The sequence below is a fragment of the Varanus komodoensis genome, unplaced genomic scaffold (assembly GCF_004798865.1).
Source record: "Varanus komodoensis strain SLA01 unplaced genomic scaffold, ASM479886v1 scaffold10, whole genome shotgun sequence".
NCBI classification, from domain to species: domain Eukaryota; kingdom Metazoa; phylum Chordata; class Lepidosauria; order Squamata; family Varanidae; genus Varanus; species Varanus komodoensis.
Window position 1 is genome coordinate 24,710,989 of NW_025335269.1, and position 17,256 is coordinate 24,728,244.

Here is a 17,256-nt window from a genome sequence, read left to right on the forward strand (position 1 = left end):
TCATTTACTAAATTCCTGTGTGATATTATGTGCCTATGTTGAGTAGATGAACACTATGATCAGTCACATCCAAACACTGTCAATGTGACAGTAAACTCCAAGTCAAAGGTTTTGTCAGAGGCATTAAGAAAGCTTGGATTTTACTTGTAAAATCTTGTGCGTTTTGCAAAAGTGCTGACTGTTCAGTCCCGAAGAAATTTCCCTGCTCCAGAGACTAGTTATTACTGTGTGAGATTTTTTCCCCCTCACATGAGATTCATTATTCTAGAGCATAAGAAATGCTGTAGAATGTATTTTATTTCAGCCTGTAAACTCACAAGGGAGTATCAGTGTAGGTGGCATGTGCTTTAAAGGGTTTGTTCTCTTCTCTCATCTTTCTTAAGGAAATAAATGGGCCTTGCATGTAGATTTACTGGCAGGAATTTATACAGGTAATTTCAGCTGAAGTCTTTATAACATGATGAGACCTTTGCAGACTTTGGGAGGAAAGGAAATGGCCTTAAAAATCACACTCAGGGAGAAGCAGTGGCAGATGAGCTAGGATGCCACAAATCAGGATTAGACTGTTACTGCATGTAGGTGAGGAAATGCATTTTATTGATTGATTAATTTGATATGAATTGTACAAAAGCTGCCCATTACCATTGAGCTTTCTGGGTAGCCATTACAATAAAAGTGTTGCCAAATAACATTAAATAAAATGGTATGTTATGGTACAGAAATTAAGTCTATTCTACACATATTTACCTCTAGCCACTAAATGACATGCCATCAACATCATGAACAGCAAAATTCACTCCCAAAATGTTAGCAGATGGCCACCTTAAAAATGGTAAAATGATTATGGCAATGCCAACTATGTACACTGAGAAAAGAGCTGATGTTTCAAAACTCCTCCCTTTGCATATTCCTATTAGTCTCCTGTCCAAATCAAGTAGACAGAAATTATCCAGTCTGTGTCCTTGCATACTCAGTTCACTGGAACAAGGTCATTTCTGTGAAGCTGCTGAAATCTAAAGAATTGATGCTTTAATCTGGCACTTAACTGTATTTTCCAAGCCAGGCTTCCCCATCCTGGTGCCTGACCACTGGCCATGCTGGCAGGGACTAATGGAACATCTGTAGGAAAACAGGTTGGGGAAGACTGCTCTAAACTATTAGTCTACCAAGTAACCTCTTCTATTATTTCAGTTTGGCAGAAATAAAACTAAGGTATATCATAAGATTCAAAACTAAAAGTGAGTGTTGATGTTTTGCAACACCAGTGTAACGGCATTTAAAAAAAAAAAAAGGATGCAGGGGGATCTGGGAAATTACAGGCCAGTTAGCTTGACATCTGTTTTGAGTCAACTGCTTGAAAGCATCATTAAAGATACGATCCATGAGCACATAGAGAGGCAAGCCCTGATGAAAAAAAGTCAGCATGGCTTCCACAAGGGGAAGTCTTGTCTCACTAACTTACCAGAGTTATTTGAGAGTGTCAACAAGCATGAAGACAGGGGTAATTCAGTAGACAATGTTTACTTGGACTTCGAAAGTCCCTCATCAAAGGCTCCTGAGCAAACTAAGCAGTCATGGAATTAAAGGGGAGGTCCTCTTTGGAACACTAATCAGTTAAAGAACAGAGGACAGAGGATGGGAATAAATGGCAACTTTTCCCAATGGGGAGATTTAACCAGTAGAGAACCACAGAGTTCTGTATTAGGACCAATGATTATCAACCTTTTCAAGTGATCTGGAATTAGGAGTAAGTAGTGAAGTGTATAAGTTTGTTGATGGCAGTAAACTATTTAGGATGGTCAAAACCATAAAGGATTGTGAGAAGCTCCAAAGGGATCACACCACGCTGGGAGAATGGGCATCAAAATGGCAAATGCAGTTCAACATAAGTAAGTGCAAAGCAATGCCTGTTGGGCCAAAAAATCCCAACTACAAGTATACACTGATGGGATTGGAGCTAGGGGTGACTGATCAAGAAAGGGATCTTGGCATGGTAGTAGACTATGAAATGGTAGCTCAGTGAAAATGTTGTCCCAATGTGAACCTGCTGGAAGAAAGACAAACTCCATGCTAGGCATGAATAGAAATGGAATAGAAAATAGAACTGTCAAATTCTTACTCCCTTTATGCAAATTCTTGGCATGACTGCACTTAGAATATTGTGTTCAGTCCTGATCATCTTATCTGAGTAATGGCATTATCAAATTGAAAAAAGTACAGAGAAAAGCAATGAAAATGATTAGAGGGCTCGGGCTTCCCTATGAGGAGCAGCTGCAGCAACTGGAACTGTTCAGCTTATTAAAAAGGCAAGTAAGGGGAGACATGATAGAGGTGTTTGAAATTATGAATGGAGTGGATAAATAGATTACTCCATTTATCCACTTTGAACCCAGCTTCATACCTTGAAGCTGACTGGGAGAAGGTTAAGAATAGATGAGAGGAACTACTTCACACAACATGAAGTTGTGGAAGTGCTGATGGCCACCAATCTAAATGGTTTTAAAAAGAAACAGGACAGATTCATGGAAGAAGAGGCTATCCGTGGCTACTAGACTTACAGACTACATGCTACTTCCTTCACCAGAGGTGTCATGCCTGCATATATGGGTTGCTGAGCAGCTTTGGCAGGCAGCCATCTTGCAGCTATCCTGTGGGCTGGTTTGCCATTGTGTTTATACAGTAATGGATTGGATGGACCTTTGGTCTGATCCAGCATGGATTTTCTTATGTTCTTCTTAAATTCAAAAGCACTTAATCAGCTGAATATGGAGAAGCTTCCTGTATCAAACCCAATAATCCCAATACTACATCAGAACAAATCTTCCCTGTAATCTTCTAAGTGTTTATAAACTCATTTCCTTTTCTGTGATAATCCTAAAATTCTGATTTCTTTTACCTCACTTGATAACCAAGTTAGCAAGAAAAAAACTGTAAAGAGCACTTATCAAAGTACTACTCATCCAACCAAATCACAGTATGTCCAAATCAGCAGATAATCACAACGCCAGCTTGATCCTCCTCTTGTCCCCCTTGAACACTTCAGCAAGATTCCTTCCTCTTCTGTTTGTATCAACTATAAAAGGCTCTTTATATTTTAAGAGAACTAAAAAATGTAACAGGAGTAGCAGCATATGTGCTCATCCTGGCAACCATAAATATACAAGAGTGCTTTTTTTTGGCTCTCCCCAGTACAATGTTTCATAGACTAAGCAAAATGTAATTTACAATTCCCTTACCATCATTAAAGGAGCATACAAAGCCCTTCCAAACAACATTTATCATTCATAAACCATCTTGGAACTGTCCTGATCCTCTTGCTAGCATAAATTGCAGAGTGGGAGATTTAAGGTCAATGAGGTGAGGGAGGAGGACAAGAGACTACCCAGAGACTGCTGTATAGAACTTCATTTATTTTTGTTCCTGATCTTGATGGGTGATTCTCTGCCCAAGCTTCCAATTCAGTGAAATGGTGTTGCCAGCAATGGCAGTACAGAAACCTGTTACCAAAAATTCCTGTATATAAACGCATGATGCTTATCAATTTACCACAAACCTGTACCTGATAAAATTCTTCTTACCATTTGGCAGCATGATATAGACGTTCAAGTAAAAATAGGAAGCCGCCTACTGGTCCATGTAGCTAAGGAATACCTACTCTGACCACTGCTCAGCTCTTCAGGGTTTTTGCTACCACTTGTTTATGTGCCCACCTGTCTGATTCCTTTCCACGGGTTGAATTTGGAACAAGGGGTGGGCAAATGTGTCAATTTGACTTTCTCCTTCATTTCAGTTCTTGAAATCTCAGGATCTTTCTCTCCACAATATGAAAAAGCTTGTGAATGGACTGAGACAACTTTTTCACACATCTGAATCAGGCAAATTCAATAGGGGTATGTGAGGAACCCATTTTGGGGTTGGGAATCTACTGGATTCCCTGAGCTTGGCTCCTCAAACGCTGGCCCACCTTCTCATGACCATGAGCCTGACTTCCTGGTGAACATGCTCATTGTTTGCATGGGTAGCAGCCAGGAATATGGTCCACACAAATGCTGTGCACGAAGTGTCCCTCTTCTGTGCAAATGACTAAAGGCTGTTGAGCTGCTCAAGCTGTGGAAGAAGGTTGCTTGTTTCACAACTGAGTTTTGTGAGTGTCCGCAAAAGTGATCACCTCCCTTCCTAAGTGAGAGCTGAGCATGAGAAGTCCAGCAAACAGAAGAGGGCAGGATTTTGGTTAGGATTGTCACATCTGAGTGGGATGGTGTAAAATGGTGTCCTGCAACAGCAAGGGGTTGGACACGATGTCCTTCATGGCCCCTTCCAACTCTACTATTCTATGATACTATGAACCCTACGTACACTTATTTTCCCTGCATGAAGAAGACTGCTCTATACCAGCCTGCTCTACAGCTGTTATAGATAAGGAACAGGTCTGAAAAACAAAATGGCACTTAACATGGCTGAATGTCCAGAGATTCACACCTGGATGTTTAAGAGCTAAGAACTCAAAGCCCTGGACTGACAGATCTGTCAGTTTTGGTTCCTCCCACATTCAAAGTGTTTAAATCTGAATTTCATGTTATCCCAATATGGGTAACTTTGTGAATCCTGATACATCTTTCTCTAAACTGAATGCAAGCAACCCAGGTACCCTTTGATAACTGAAATATTCTACATGGCAAGACTGTGTCCTGCCACTGAGCTTTGCTCCTCTTTGCAAGTGGTTGTTAGAACTCATCCTGGACTACTTTCCCCAGAACTCCCATGAATATGTGTTTTATTGACCTTGGCTGCACACGTCTCTAATGTTATTATGTTTCCCTTGGTTGGCGTAATTTCCAATGTGATTTTTAAATATAATCATACTGGCAACGTGCATAACACTGATGAACATCATCTATATAATCAAGGCTAATAACTATTCCACTAACTTTGACTGCTCTGTAGCTGGTATCAGTTCTTTAAACTCTCAGTGATCTTGGACACACATGTAAAGTCAACAATTTGTTATACTCAGAAAAAATATTCTGACTGATTTCCTCTAAAGCAAGATAAGTGTGCGTGTACGCTCACTTACTGTTGGTTGCATAACATATGACGGATGAGGCATCCATGAAGTACTCTGAACCTGTAAATGAGAAGACACTAGATTAGCACAGTAAAAAATCAACTATGGTCCAACAACAATCTTGCTTAAAAAGAAGGCATACAGCAGATTGAGAGCTTGGTGCTCCAGTTTGGAAAGCACAACTGTCTTAATTTTAGATGTTTTTAAAGAGTCACTGCGAATCATATTTATCAGATTTACTTCTGAGAGTTGCATTTTAAGCCCTATTGCGGGGCCTCTTTTATGATTTTAAGAGCATCTGTGGACAAGTGGAAGCTATAACTCAGAGCTAAGCTACAACAGTGATTGTCATGGGGACTGCCAGTAATTCACCTGGTAGACAGGAACTGTAGAGCAGATGCCGTATTCCCTAGGCCAGTCTCTCTTCAGCCCACCAGCAAGATCTGAGGCCAGTCATTCCCAAGGGACCAAGAATGCTTAAGAACGGAGGAGACTAGTTTGCTTTTAGTCCCAGTGGTGGCAGCCAGTATCAGCTGCCACTGCTGCACCAGGCCATGCAGCTTCAGAGGGTGTTTCCTACAAGTGTCATAATCCTAGCTGGGCAAAGGATAATTATTTTTTTTAAAGTTCACAAGTCAGGAATCCTAACAATCCTACTCAAAATCTTTTGGTTCAAACGTTAAAGTTCAGCGTTGCTCCAGGAATTATATCAATAGCTTAAGTGCAAAAAGTTATTATATTTATCCTATTATTCTAGGAGGGCGTTGGTGCTGATAGATGGCCTATAAATACATGTGATAGATAGATAGATAGATAGATAGATAGATAGATAGATAGATAGATAGATAGATAATTATCCTAACTGACTTTTGCAGAAGCTAGGAACAAAGGTTTCACTGGGAGTAGCTTTCCAGGGTCTCTGGCATATATCTTTGTTTCTACTGTCTAACTGAAAATGCCAGCATTTGAAGCTGGCACAAATCATGGGTTGGATCCAAACCTAGATCCTTGCTGTCTCTGTTCTAGGGCAGCCCCTGGCCCCCCAAAAATGCTACACAGGAAGCGCTGCTGAGCATACTACACTGTGGCAGAGGTGGGAAACACCTCTTCCTCATATAGAAGGCACATCCTGGATCCAAAGGTTATTCAAGGTTTTGCAAAGGTTAAGGTGCAAAGTTTGGGTCCAGAGATTACTTATTAGTAGGCACTTATTATGTGTGCATATATGAGTATGAATACATAATAAGGTAACAAAACTTTTCAGACACTGGTAAACTTACAGATAAGTAGAAATTTGTTGAGTTCACATTTTAATGTGATTTTTTTTTAAAAAAACAACAACACATTTTTAATCCAAACTGAAAGCCACTTGAAATTCACACTTCTCTGAATTCTGCAATTGAGCTCTCCAATCTAAAAATTCATAGACAAGTTTGTATATTAGAAAACATGCAGATAAAATGTATCTGCATGTGTATATCAGTTGCAGTAAAACTGAGACACGTATTATATTAAAGAAATTGCTTGCAAATAATTGTCCATTAGTTAAATTGTTATAAAATGCATTTAATAGGAGAAATGTGCACAAGCGTGCATTTAATTGTCATGTATTTTTAAACATTGTGAAAGTCTGGACAGACTGGACTAATTGAAACTGAATCTACAAAAGTTATGATTTTGAAAGGGGCAATAAATACTGTCAAGTGGATTTCACATTTTGCAGGAAAACACTGCCACATTGTGATGATAGAACTACACTTCTTTCTTTAAACAGAAATTATTATTTTTGTGTTTTCCCTGCAACTTTGGCTATCACTTCCCAAAAGTGGAAGAAACCTCAACTTTTTCCTCTTTTGTTCCTTACCCTGTATTTTCTTCTGTTCAAAAGTATGCTTCATTGTACATTTAAACAAGTTTATCTTTATCCAAATGACTCCTTTTTTGAAAAACCTATAAAACCTTTAATCTTTTCCTTCGTACTGTATTTTAATGTTTTGTATGCCCCCACCTGGTTTCATTTGACAAAATCTTTCGAGAACACCTGACTTCCATATGCCAGCCTTCTTCAGCATCAGTTACAGTCAGTCAAATGGTGGCTACTTCCAGCATGTATGAGTGTGCAACCAGTGGTCACAAGGGGCTGCTCTCCTGGTGCACCTTTTGTGAAAAGCCTACTTCAGATTCAGTGGCAGTGCACAAATTGTGACAACTTTTGGCACACAAGGGAGTCACTGCTTACGCAGTACTTGGGGGCTTGATTCCTGGTGAGCACCCTGTGAACATTGGGCACATTCACCAGGAACTTGAACCCTGGGCTGTTGCAAAGTAGATAGGAGTCTGGCAAGCCAGGTCCAGGGAAACCAATGGATTCCCTCCCCTGAACAGATTCTTCCCACATCCCAGCAACAACCAGTAATTTTTTATTTTTGGTTTGATACAAGTTCTTAGAGTTAATTGAAAACAACAACAACCAACTGTCCCCTTCAGTACCTAAATCCTATCACCAATATATGTCAACTATCTTCTTTATTCTATGGAGGTTTTGTTAGGATGCTTATTTATGTATTTACTTATTTTATTTCTATATCCCCCAACAGCCAAAGCTTTCTTATGCTGACAATCTATACCTACCTCAGTCAGGACAACTATTTGTTTGACTCCTAAATGTATTCAATGCATCCATTAAATTATTTGACAAGACTTTTTAGATAGAAGGTGAAAAATGTCTTCCAAGCAAGTCAGAGAACCAGAATATGATTCTATTTCCTTTTGTCCAGATTGTCTCCTGTTCAACGGGCTTCCTTACGGTACAAATTACATAAACTATTACCTATATTACATACAATATACAAAGCTTACAAACTTGTTTACACTCCAACATGGCTTCTCATAATTACACGAAAGAAAGATACTCAGGTGCTGTTATTAATTTTGAAAGAATAGTATAGACAACATACATAGTTCTTAGGTGTTGGACATGTAAAACACGGGAGGAACATGTCAGAAGTAGACTACTTAATGGTTCTATAAAAGAGTTTAACCAATCAGAAATGTATTAGTTGGTGTGTGAAGCCTGTAACCCTCTAAACTCAGAGCAGAACAAGAGGTTGCCTCTGTATTCTTGCTCTGCAAAGCATCAAGCCAGTCAGGAAAGTAAGGAGTCTGAGGCACTGCCACAATATGTCAGATCAGGGCCCACTGCCCATTCCCTCTCCTGCTCACTCAACTTTCTCTCTTGGAGTAAAAGACTCCACAGGGATGCAGCAAACGTCATTCTTTCCAGCAGTGGGGAGGACACTGTGAACTTTTCCAGCCTTCTAGCTAGGTCACTGAAAAATCCTAAAGCCATTCAAATGTCATCTAGCAGCTACAGGATTGGGCATCCCTTAGTGAAATTATATTGTCACCTATTGTACAGGTCACAGGTATGGTGTAACAAAAACAAAAAGCCTTGATAAATGACTCCAGTAATTATGGATTTTAAAGCACTAATTACCTTGCTAAAAGACCCTCTAAAACACATCCTTGGCAAAATGTGCTTTCCCAAATATTTATTGATGCTTTCCAGATTTTTTAAAAATGTCAAACCTGGGTAATGTATGTTACAACACAAATATGAGTATATTGAGGTTTTAGTTACAGGGCACTGCAAATTTTAAACACCTCTTAAGGAGCAGATATAGCAAACTTAAAGCAAATCATTAACGCATTGAGATAAAATACATGCAAAACTTGTCTCTTTTGAAAAAAATTCAAAGATGATAAGCTCTGATAATATTGTCTGAAAATTAAAACTCAGAGATTTGTCTCAAAAGCTGATTGAAGTATCACAGATATGAGATATGATTTATTTATTAGATTTATATCCCACCTTTTCCTTTTTTAAAGAACTCAGAGCAACTGACATCATTCTCCTGCTGCTCCTCTAACTCTTATCCTCACATCAACAACCCTGTGAAGCAGGCTGGGCTGGGAGTCTGTGATTGGCCCTAAGTCACCCAGTTGGCTCCATGCCTGAGCCACAAAGAGGGCCAGGTCTCTTCTCAATCATACCACAGCAACATGGCATGGAAAAATGGGCTCAAGTTACAGGAAGCCAGATTCCAGCAGAACATCAGGAAAAATCTCCCGACTGTTTCAGCAATATGACAATGGAACCAATCCCTTAGAGAAGTCATGAGCTTTCCCACACTGGAGACATTCAAAATTCATTCGGGCAGTCTTTGTTGGGGATGCTTTAACTTGGACTCCTGCATGAAGCTGAGGGTTAGTTAAACCTGATGGCCTTATAAGCCCCATCCAACTCTATTATTTGATTCTATGAAATGCATGACAGTTCTAGCTAGAGTTGTCTCTGAACCAGAGCACACTGAAAGTCTTATGAAAATTTTATTAGATTTACATCCCACTTTTTTTCTTTCACAGAACTCAAAACAACTTGCAGAATTCTCATCCTGCTCTGAATCTTATACACACAACAAAGCACCCTGTGCAGTAGGTTGGACTGAGAGTCTGACTGGACCAAAGTCAACCAGCATTAAAATACCCTTTTTAAATGGTAGCAAAACAGCTTATAATGGCACAAAAGTGTGCAGCTATGCACCCACTTCTTTCCCTATGCTTTTTAATTTTTCACTGATATGCCACTTAGAGCATTGGTGTAGGGATACATGAAGCACATGCAATTCAAACATACCTGATATGTGGAGACAGGGGAAGCAGCAATGAATGGTGTGATAGATGTCTGTGGAATCATGCGGTTTGTAGCAATACTGTACGGTGAGGAATAAAATCTGCAAACAAAAAAACAAAAGGAAGATTCTTGAGATAATGGACCGACATGTTGCAATGAACGGTTTCATAGCCAATCAAAGGCAAATGGGATCCTTGCAGATTAATGATGCCCCTGTCTTTCCAAAACAATTGCCTAAATCTAGTTTCACTTATACTAAATGGTCTTAACTGATTAATGTCCCAGTGATGTCAATGAGCCTATCCTAAGTCTAATTTAGATTCAACATAGTATGTTTTTAAATGTACTGGTCCTTTGGATTGTGGTTAAGATGTTGGGAGAACAAAAAGTTTCTTTTATTAAATAGATTTATTCAGATTTCTAATAACCTCAAGGTCAAACACCTGACAAAAACTATAAGCAAAACCAAGACTGCAAACGTTCTAATTCATACTTAATTCAGCCTGGGTAACTTCAGTAATATGACATTTGGTTGTGGAATTTTTCAAGTCTGTCACAAGATTATATTTATTGTCTGGTTCACAATCTGTTTATTTTGATAACACGCAGTACCTTTGCAAAAAAGGGAAGGGGTACACATATTTAAAATATAAAGCATACAGAGCAGGACTAGCCAACCTTATTGCCTCTGGGTGTTTCAGACTGCAACACAACTTGCATGATCAATGAGCAGAAATTATGGCAGTTTGGAGCAAAACCACTGGAGGACATTTGGTAGGATACCTCTCGTGCACAGGATATCCTAGATGGATTGATGTACAATCTCCATCAACAATCTAACCGTAGAATCATTGTTAATATGGCAACAAACATTAGATTATGTATTTCAACACTGCCCTTTATGACATTAACTCCACACTGTAGAGCAGTAACCCACTTAAAATAAATCAGAGATCTGTGAGAGGAAGAATGTGACTGGGTGGTCAGCAAGTAACTTTTGTTTGAACTAGTCACTGGTTATTCTAAAGATGCCTCTTCCCAAGCAAGGGATGTAACGCAAGTGCATAGGGGAAGGAGAGCTTTCTGCTTTTCTTTCATGAAATATCAGTAGTTACTAAGGTTGTGTCAGTTGTAATTCCTAAGCTCACACTTACAAAGTCACTTGAGAGCGTGCAGGAAAGACTGGCATATGAAGAAGTGATGAAGAATAGATGTTCTCAAAAGTATTAGAACTGGGGCAGTGGTGAGTGACAACCCAGAATTACTGACGGATGAGCTCTGCTTCTGCTTTAGGAACCAAGGAGTAACATGAATCATTGTTGTGTAACAGAATGAATTCCGCTTGTGATGTATTAATATATTGACTGTTGTACTAAGTTTTTCAATGAAGTCAGACATTTATTAAGTATAACTATTATTATTAATCAAGTGAGATTCTGACATAACTACTGAACTACTTTGATAACTGAACTATTGATTTACTGAGCTATTAATTATAAACATGGATATCATGCAATTTTGAGGATCTCTGCTCATGATCTGCTATATTGATTTGCGTCTCTTAATAAACTGAGCTATATAGATAGGTTATCTCAAGGCTTGTGCTAAACCCATTTAAAATAACTGAATGAAGCCAAAATGGAATGCAAAGTTTTTATCATATTGACATAGGTGCATTGAAGTAACACAACAATTAATTGAACTGTATCGGTAGATCATGGATTAATAAATTTACGGTGCAGTCCTAGGAACATCTATTCAGAAGTAAACTACCTTTAGAAATAAATGGGGCTTCTTCCTACAATAATGTGCATACATGTTCCATCTAAGCTAACTCATAAACTAAATCTCTCAGGTACAGTACAGGACCCACCCCTCTCCAAAGTCCCTTCTGATAAGGGTGAGGGGAGAGACAAGCTGGCTTTGTCAGGAAATACATGCAGTACTCTGGGAGTTGCTGGGATGGAGTTCGCAAAGAAGGAAAAATGCCAACATTCCATCTGGTAGCTGCCATGTAAAGCATGCTATTTTGAACAACATATACAATAGTAACCATGTTAAAACATATGGTAAACATGTTGAGGTAACAGCAGATATAAAATCACAAAACACTGATGATGGGAAAGAATTGAAATTCCTGGTGTTGGATCTGACATGGAAAAAAATTACATGGAAATGTGGCATTTCTTTTAGGAATGTGCAATAGATGGATGAAGGACAATGGTTTCTATATATTTTGAATTAATTGCAAAAAAATTCTCTCTCTCTAACTTCATGGGGATCTGTTTTAATGGCATTTTATTTTATTTTTTTCAGTCAGATCTAGAAACAAATAATTCAAATAGTTCAATCAAAAGATCTCTTGCTTAAATATTTAAGTCTAACTTTTATCCTTCTGATACATGGACATTTCAATACAGCAGTAAAAGATTAAACTTTATTCTAAAATGAGTAAAATATATGCTCCTTTATAAATTTCCATATTTGTTGCAATACTACAAATAAATAAATTTAGAAATATCTAATATAGACCATAGGAAAATTCTGATTTTCCTCCTATTTTCCTCTCTTGATAGTGGTATTTCAAATAGTTAGAAATAAAAGCTAGATACCCTGTTGTTGTATAATGGCAAAGTCTGTATAACAGCTACTTACATAGTATTTTCAAGAAATTCTACTCACAGAATGGTTTATGGTCTGGATTCCCCCAAAGCTGTAATTAAAGGCCCCACAATATTCCCAGGAGGCCATCTAGAAGACTTTAAAAAATGGCATGAGTGGCTCTCCATTGGTGGAGAACCTCTGGCAGAAAAGATTCCAAGATATGCTGGCGGAAACCTAAGCCAATATCCATGTCCTACCAGTGAAGATTTGCTGGTGGGGTAAGGTAATTTGGTTCTGCTGACACAGGTTTGGAACTGCTTTCAGGTAGCCCAACACTGCTAGTTTCACAACTGCTGTACTTATTTCCCTATCAATGCGAAGTAGGAAGAAAAACTACCCATCACCTATGATACAAGCGAAAAACTACAATAAAAAAGAAAATAAAAATCTTACTTACATGCTATTGAAAAGAACCTAGGAAAATCTTACACATGGGAGATGATTTGAACAACTAATTTTTACCACATACAGAGATTGTCTGAAAACTAGCTCATATGGTGATGTAATAAATGAAAATTATTGTCAATCCCATCTACGAGAGAGCCAATAGATTTGCAATACTGAGGAGTAAAAATATTGTTGCATGAAAATAACCTCTCAAGGTATTTGACAGCTCTAAGCCTAGGAAATTAGGTTATCACTACATTTTCAGCAGAAAAGTGTTAGAAATTCAAGTAACAATGAATGAAGCTGTAGTTGAATAAATAATAACAGATAAAGGCATAACAAATGATAGAGGTTGAAAAAAAGGGCTCCAGTTCTAAGAAGACTCTCTGAATAATATTATAAGAAATTGCTATCATTTTAAATAATACCTCTTATTAATACCATCAATAAGGATTTATGCAAAGATAATATTCCTGAATCCTGGAAAACAACTAAAATGTCTTTTCTGGGTCAAAAGGAATAAATGACTTTCAGCTAGATTTATTCAGACCAATCTCCTTACTGAATGAGGATTTCAAAGTATAGACTATAATTTTGCCAAGCAAATTGAATAGAGTAATTGATCAATTAATATAGAATGATCAAGTAAATGCATTAGTGGAGCGGATTATGTAGATCACATAGTTTTCACAGGTATTAAACCTATCGAATACTTAAAAGACATTCAAAACCTCAGAACAAAATTTAGATGATGGGATAGAAATGGGATAGATATTAATAAGGAAGAAACTGAAATTATTTAGTAATTAATTTAACAAGCAATTAAAATACAGGTAAACAGTGAGTATAATTGTAGATGGAATAAGGAACCAGTAAGAAAGTTATCCTATGGTCCCAAGACATCCTCTGGAAGGCTAGTAGAGAATACTGTAGTTTTTCAGATCCAAGGGTGGAGGCAGAGTGCCAACCTTACGGTGAGGAATATATACTATATACTATGACATACTATTCCATGCAGAGCTGGCATGAAAAAGACTGCACCAGCTGCTTCTCCAAAATTGGAAAAATAACTTTGAGAGGTAATAAAGGGGACAGGAAGTAAGGCAGGGAGAAGAGACAAGATGGCCACCAGGAGATGAGCCATCCTGATGGCACTCCAGTCTTCAGTGCTCCTCTAAGTCTGGTTTGGTTAAAATATAACAAGTACCTGCGATCTGGTATAACTCCGTAAATGGTTTTCCATTTGTGGATTGGATCTGTTCAACTGAAAAGAAACCCCTTCCGTTAATGTAACAAAATTGAGGATCCAAGTCATAGAAACTACTTAGAAGTATTTCTATTTGGGAGAGCTATGATTTAGCAAAACTAGGATGATAGGATAAATAGATATTTTGTACAGTGTCATGCTGAGTAAAATATCTCTGTTCACTATATCAAGTGACTGTGGGTACTGTCTGAACCCAAAGTGAGGAAAACTAAAGACCTCCTCAAGATCTTAAACACCCTCCCCAAAACATACTTTAATCAATGCTCCTGTCTAGACTCCCTTGATTTCAGTACTTGCACATCAGATCACAAATTAATATTTAAGTAGAAAATACAAAACTTTGCAAAACACACACACACACACACACACACACACAAAACCCCCTCTTTATTTGAAATTCTAGTCACTGCAAAGGAATAGAAAGGTCCAGCAGATAAAATACATAAATTAGTGACACTGAGAACTGTGCCCATTAGTAACCTTAAAAAACCGGAAAAGGACCTGCATCTCCAGTAAGAGCTGGAAATGACAACAGCAAGAGAAAACATGAAGGAAAGTTATTATAAAATACCAGCTGTGCTTGACTCTATGTAGACAATTTAAATCACCAAAATGTTGGGCAATGTGAATGAATAAAGACAGATTTTAGTAATATATTTTGCACTTGTCTAACTACTAACGTACTGGATAGAAAACTTAAAATGTAGTTCAAGAAGAAAACAGGATATAACTTATCAGTGGATCATGTTGCAATTCTTCTGAGCTGCCTTCAAGAAATGAATAATAATGATTTGGTAATTATGTTTACTTACCGCAGCTAAAGCATCTGTTGCTGCATGCTGGAAAAAAATGGATCAACCACCATTGTTGGACTGTTTTTCTGGATTAGGGATATTACATTTATGTCTAAATTGTCTAGCTTAATTCACATGAGAGAAGGAAGTCACTGGAACAATAACTTCATACAAAATTGGATTGCATTAATTGCATACTGAAATAACTGTGATGACAATTTAAATGCATGTAAGATGTTTTCTAATTCAACCTTCTCAACATAGAACAATTGGCTATACTATCTCAAGAAAGTCATATATATAAATTAATGGCAGAATTTATTATGGATGACCCTATTTACAATAGATAGATAGATAGATAGATAGATAGATAGATAAGCAAATAAACAAACAAAACTTGCCAAAACTAAGTATTTCCTTTTTCTGGTCAAACAATATAATTGCACATCAGTTAATGGGGAAAATAATAGCCAGAACATAAAATACAAAACTTGCACAAATATGTAAGTCACATGGAGTCCAGCCCCATGATTTTAAAAACACACAAACAGACAAAAATATTGTGCTGCGCGCACACACACACACACACACACACACACACAGCAATTATGAAGGTTGCACTAGTTTATCAAGCACAACAACCAAAAATTACATATTGGTAACAATAACAAATCTCACAAACCTTGTAACCATTGCATACGACACTAAAACACAATCACATTTCACAATTACATGAGAAGTACAAGCACAACAGCTACATAAAACACATGTTTATTATGATTTTCTATCATTACATCAACTACAACTGTTCTTTCTGCTGGTGTCAACAGTGACAGGCCCTACCTGTTTTTAAGATGCCTTGTATGATGTTCCAGAGAACTGACTATGCCCTTGACTCAACCCAGGGTTCGATCATCTCTAGACTCAGATCCACTAGGAAACATTTTCTGGGGTATTCACAGATTGTTCAGCTTCCAAACAATATAGGCATTTAAACATGCAGTGTCCACTATATTTGAATAACCAAATAACAACACCATGAGCCATTGTTTTCCACTGCAAACAGCTTAGGCAACTTTCTACAATGGTACTGTGTAGAAGTCTCATTAATAAATGAACAGATGATTGTGTGACCATCTGGGTACAGGCATCTAAACTACTTTCGGTCTTATAATACTGGCTTCCTTCTCAATTTCTTGTATGCGGTTGCTGCAAGAAAAGAGAATCAATCAATGATCTCTTTGATATATAAATAGGAAATGTCAGATCTTTCTGAAAAACTCAAATGTTACTGATTTATGAGCAAGACACTCTAGGGGAATGTCTATTTCTTTGTTAATTGGTTTTCCAATGTACCAACCGGAGTCAGGCTTTTCTAAGCTAATTTCCTGGCTAGTGGCACTGGTGAAAAAGTTGTTATAGCTCAGACCAAATTCTGCCAATATAATATGAATTTATCAACCAGCGTCTGGCCTAAATTTCAGGCTGCTGGAACACCTGTCTATAAATCAGTATCATAAATATATGTTTTGGAAGAGCATACAGCTTGAATCACATTCCGTACTTGATCTCATATATTGCTACACTGAACAGCTTCAACTGAATAGTGCTAATACTTAGACGTGCATGAAGAACTGGACTGGTTAACATTTTAATATGAATATATATAAGAAACATTTCCTGAACCAATAATTGAAGCAGAATGCAATTATCTTTTTTTAACCTCTCTAATTCTAGAAAGCAGTTTTCCATTCCCAAAAAGTGTACAAACTGCAACCTTTACAGAAAATTGCTTGAAAATGAGAACATTGGATAAAATACCATGAAAATGGCATATATTAAGGAATGTTGCTTGTAAAATCTGTATGTACAATTTTTTCATCTGTACAGATTTTTGTAGATATAAAAACATGCTTAAAATGCATATAAATATTAAAGTAGATGTTAAGCAAAACACAAACTAATGTGAAAATACGATGAAATGAATCTGATATTAATATCATAGAAAGGATCATCGGCAGTAAAACAAGAACGTAATCAGGGATTCAGCTATACGAAGACAGCAATAGTTATAGGGACAAACTTGTCAAAAGTAGAGAAGACATCTGACAAAAAAAAAGCTTGGTTGCATTGATACAAATAAAACTTTAAAATATGCATGGAAATATACTAGACTCTGGGGGTGGATGGATGAAGTTGGGAAATGAAAGACAATAGTTGCAAATTTCTGTTTTAATAATGCTGATACTCTGAAAAACTGACAATGCACATTCATGGTTTTAGCTTTCAAACATTGCTCGGTAATATTTTGCAGGTGTGCTATGTATGAGGGAATGACTAAGAGGATGGGAACTTTTTACTTTCCACTGTGGGCATTAAGCAAGAG

The 17,256-nt window shown here is 37.5% G+C and overlaps 1 protein-coding gene across 7 annotated transcripts in view; it reads right to left on the reverse strand.

Moving 5' to 3' along the window:
* Positions 1-17,256, reverse strand: part of RBMS3 (RNA binding motif single stranded interacting protein 3) — a 515,412-nt gene that overhangs the window by 62,047 nt on the left and 436,109 nt on the right. For all 7 annotated transcript variants that reach the window (XR_006413486.1, XR_006413484.1, XM_044417609.1 and 4 more), the window contains 2 exons: positions 9,762-9,858; positions 5,075-5,125 (listed from right to left, as the gene is read on the reverse strand). Coding sequence is in view for 5 of the 7 variants with exons in the window: in XM_044417609.1 (XP_044273544.1) it covers positions 5,075-5,125; positions 9,762-9,858 (148 nt within the window). In the remaining 2 variants the exon portion in view is untranslated. The remainder of the gene's footprint in view (positions 1-5,074; positions 5,126-9,761; positions 9,859-17,256) is intronic.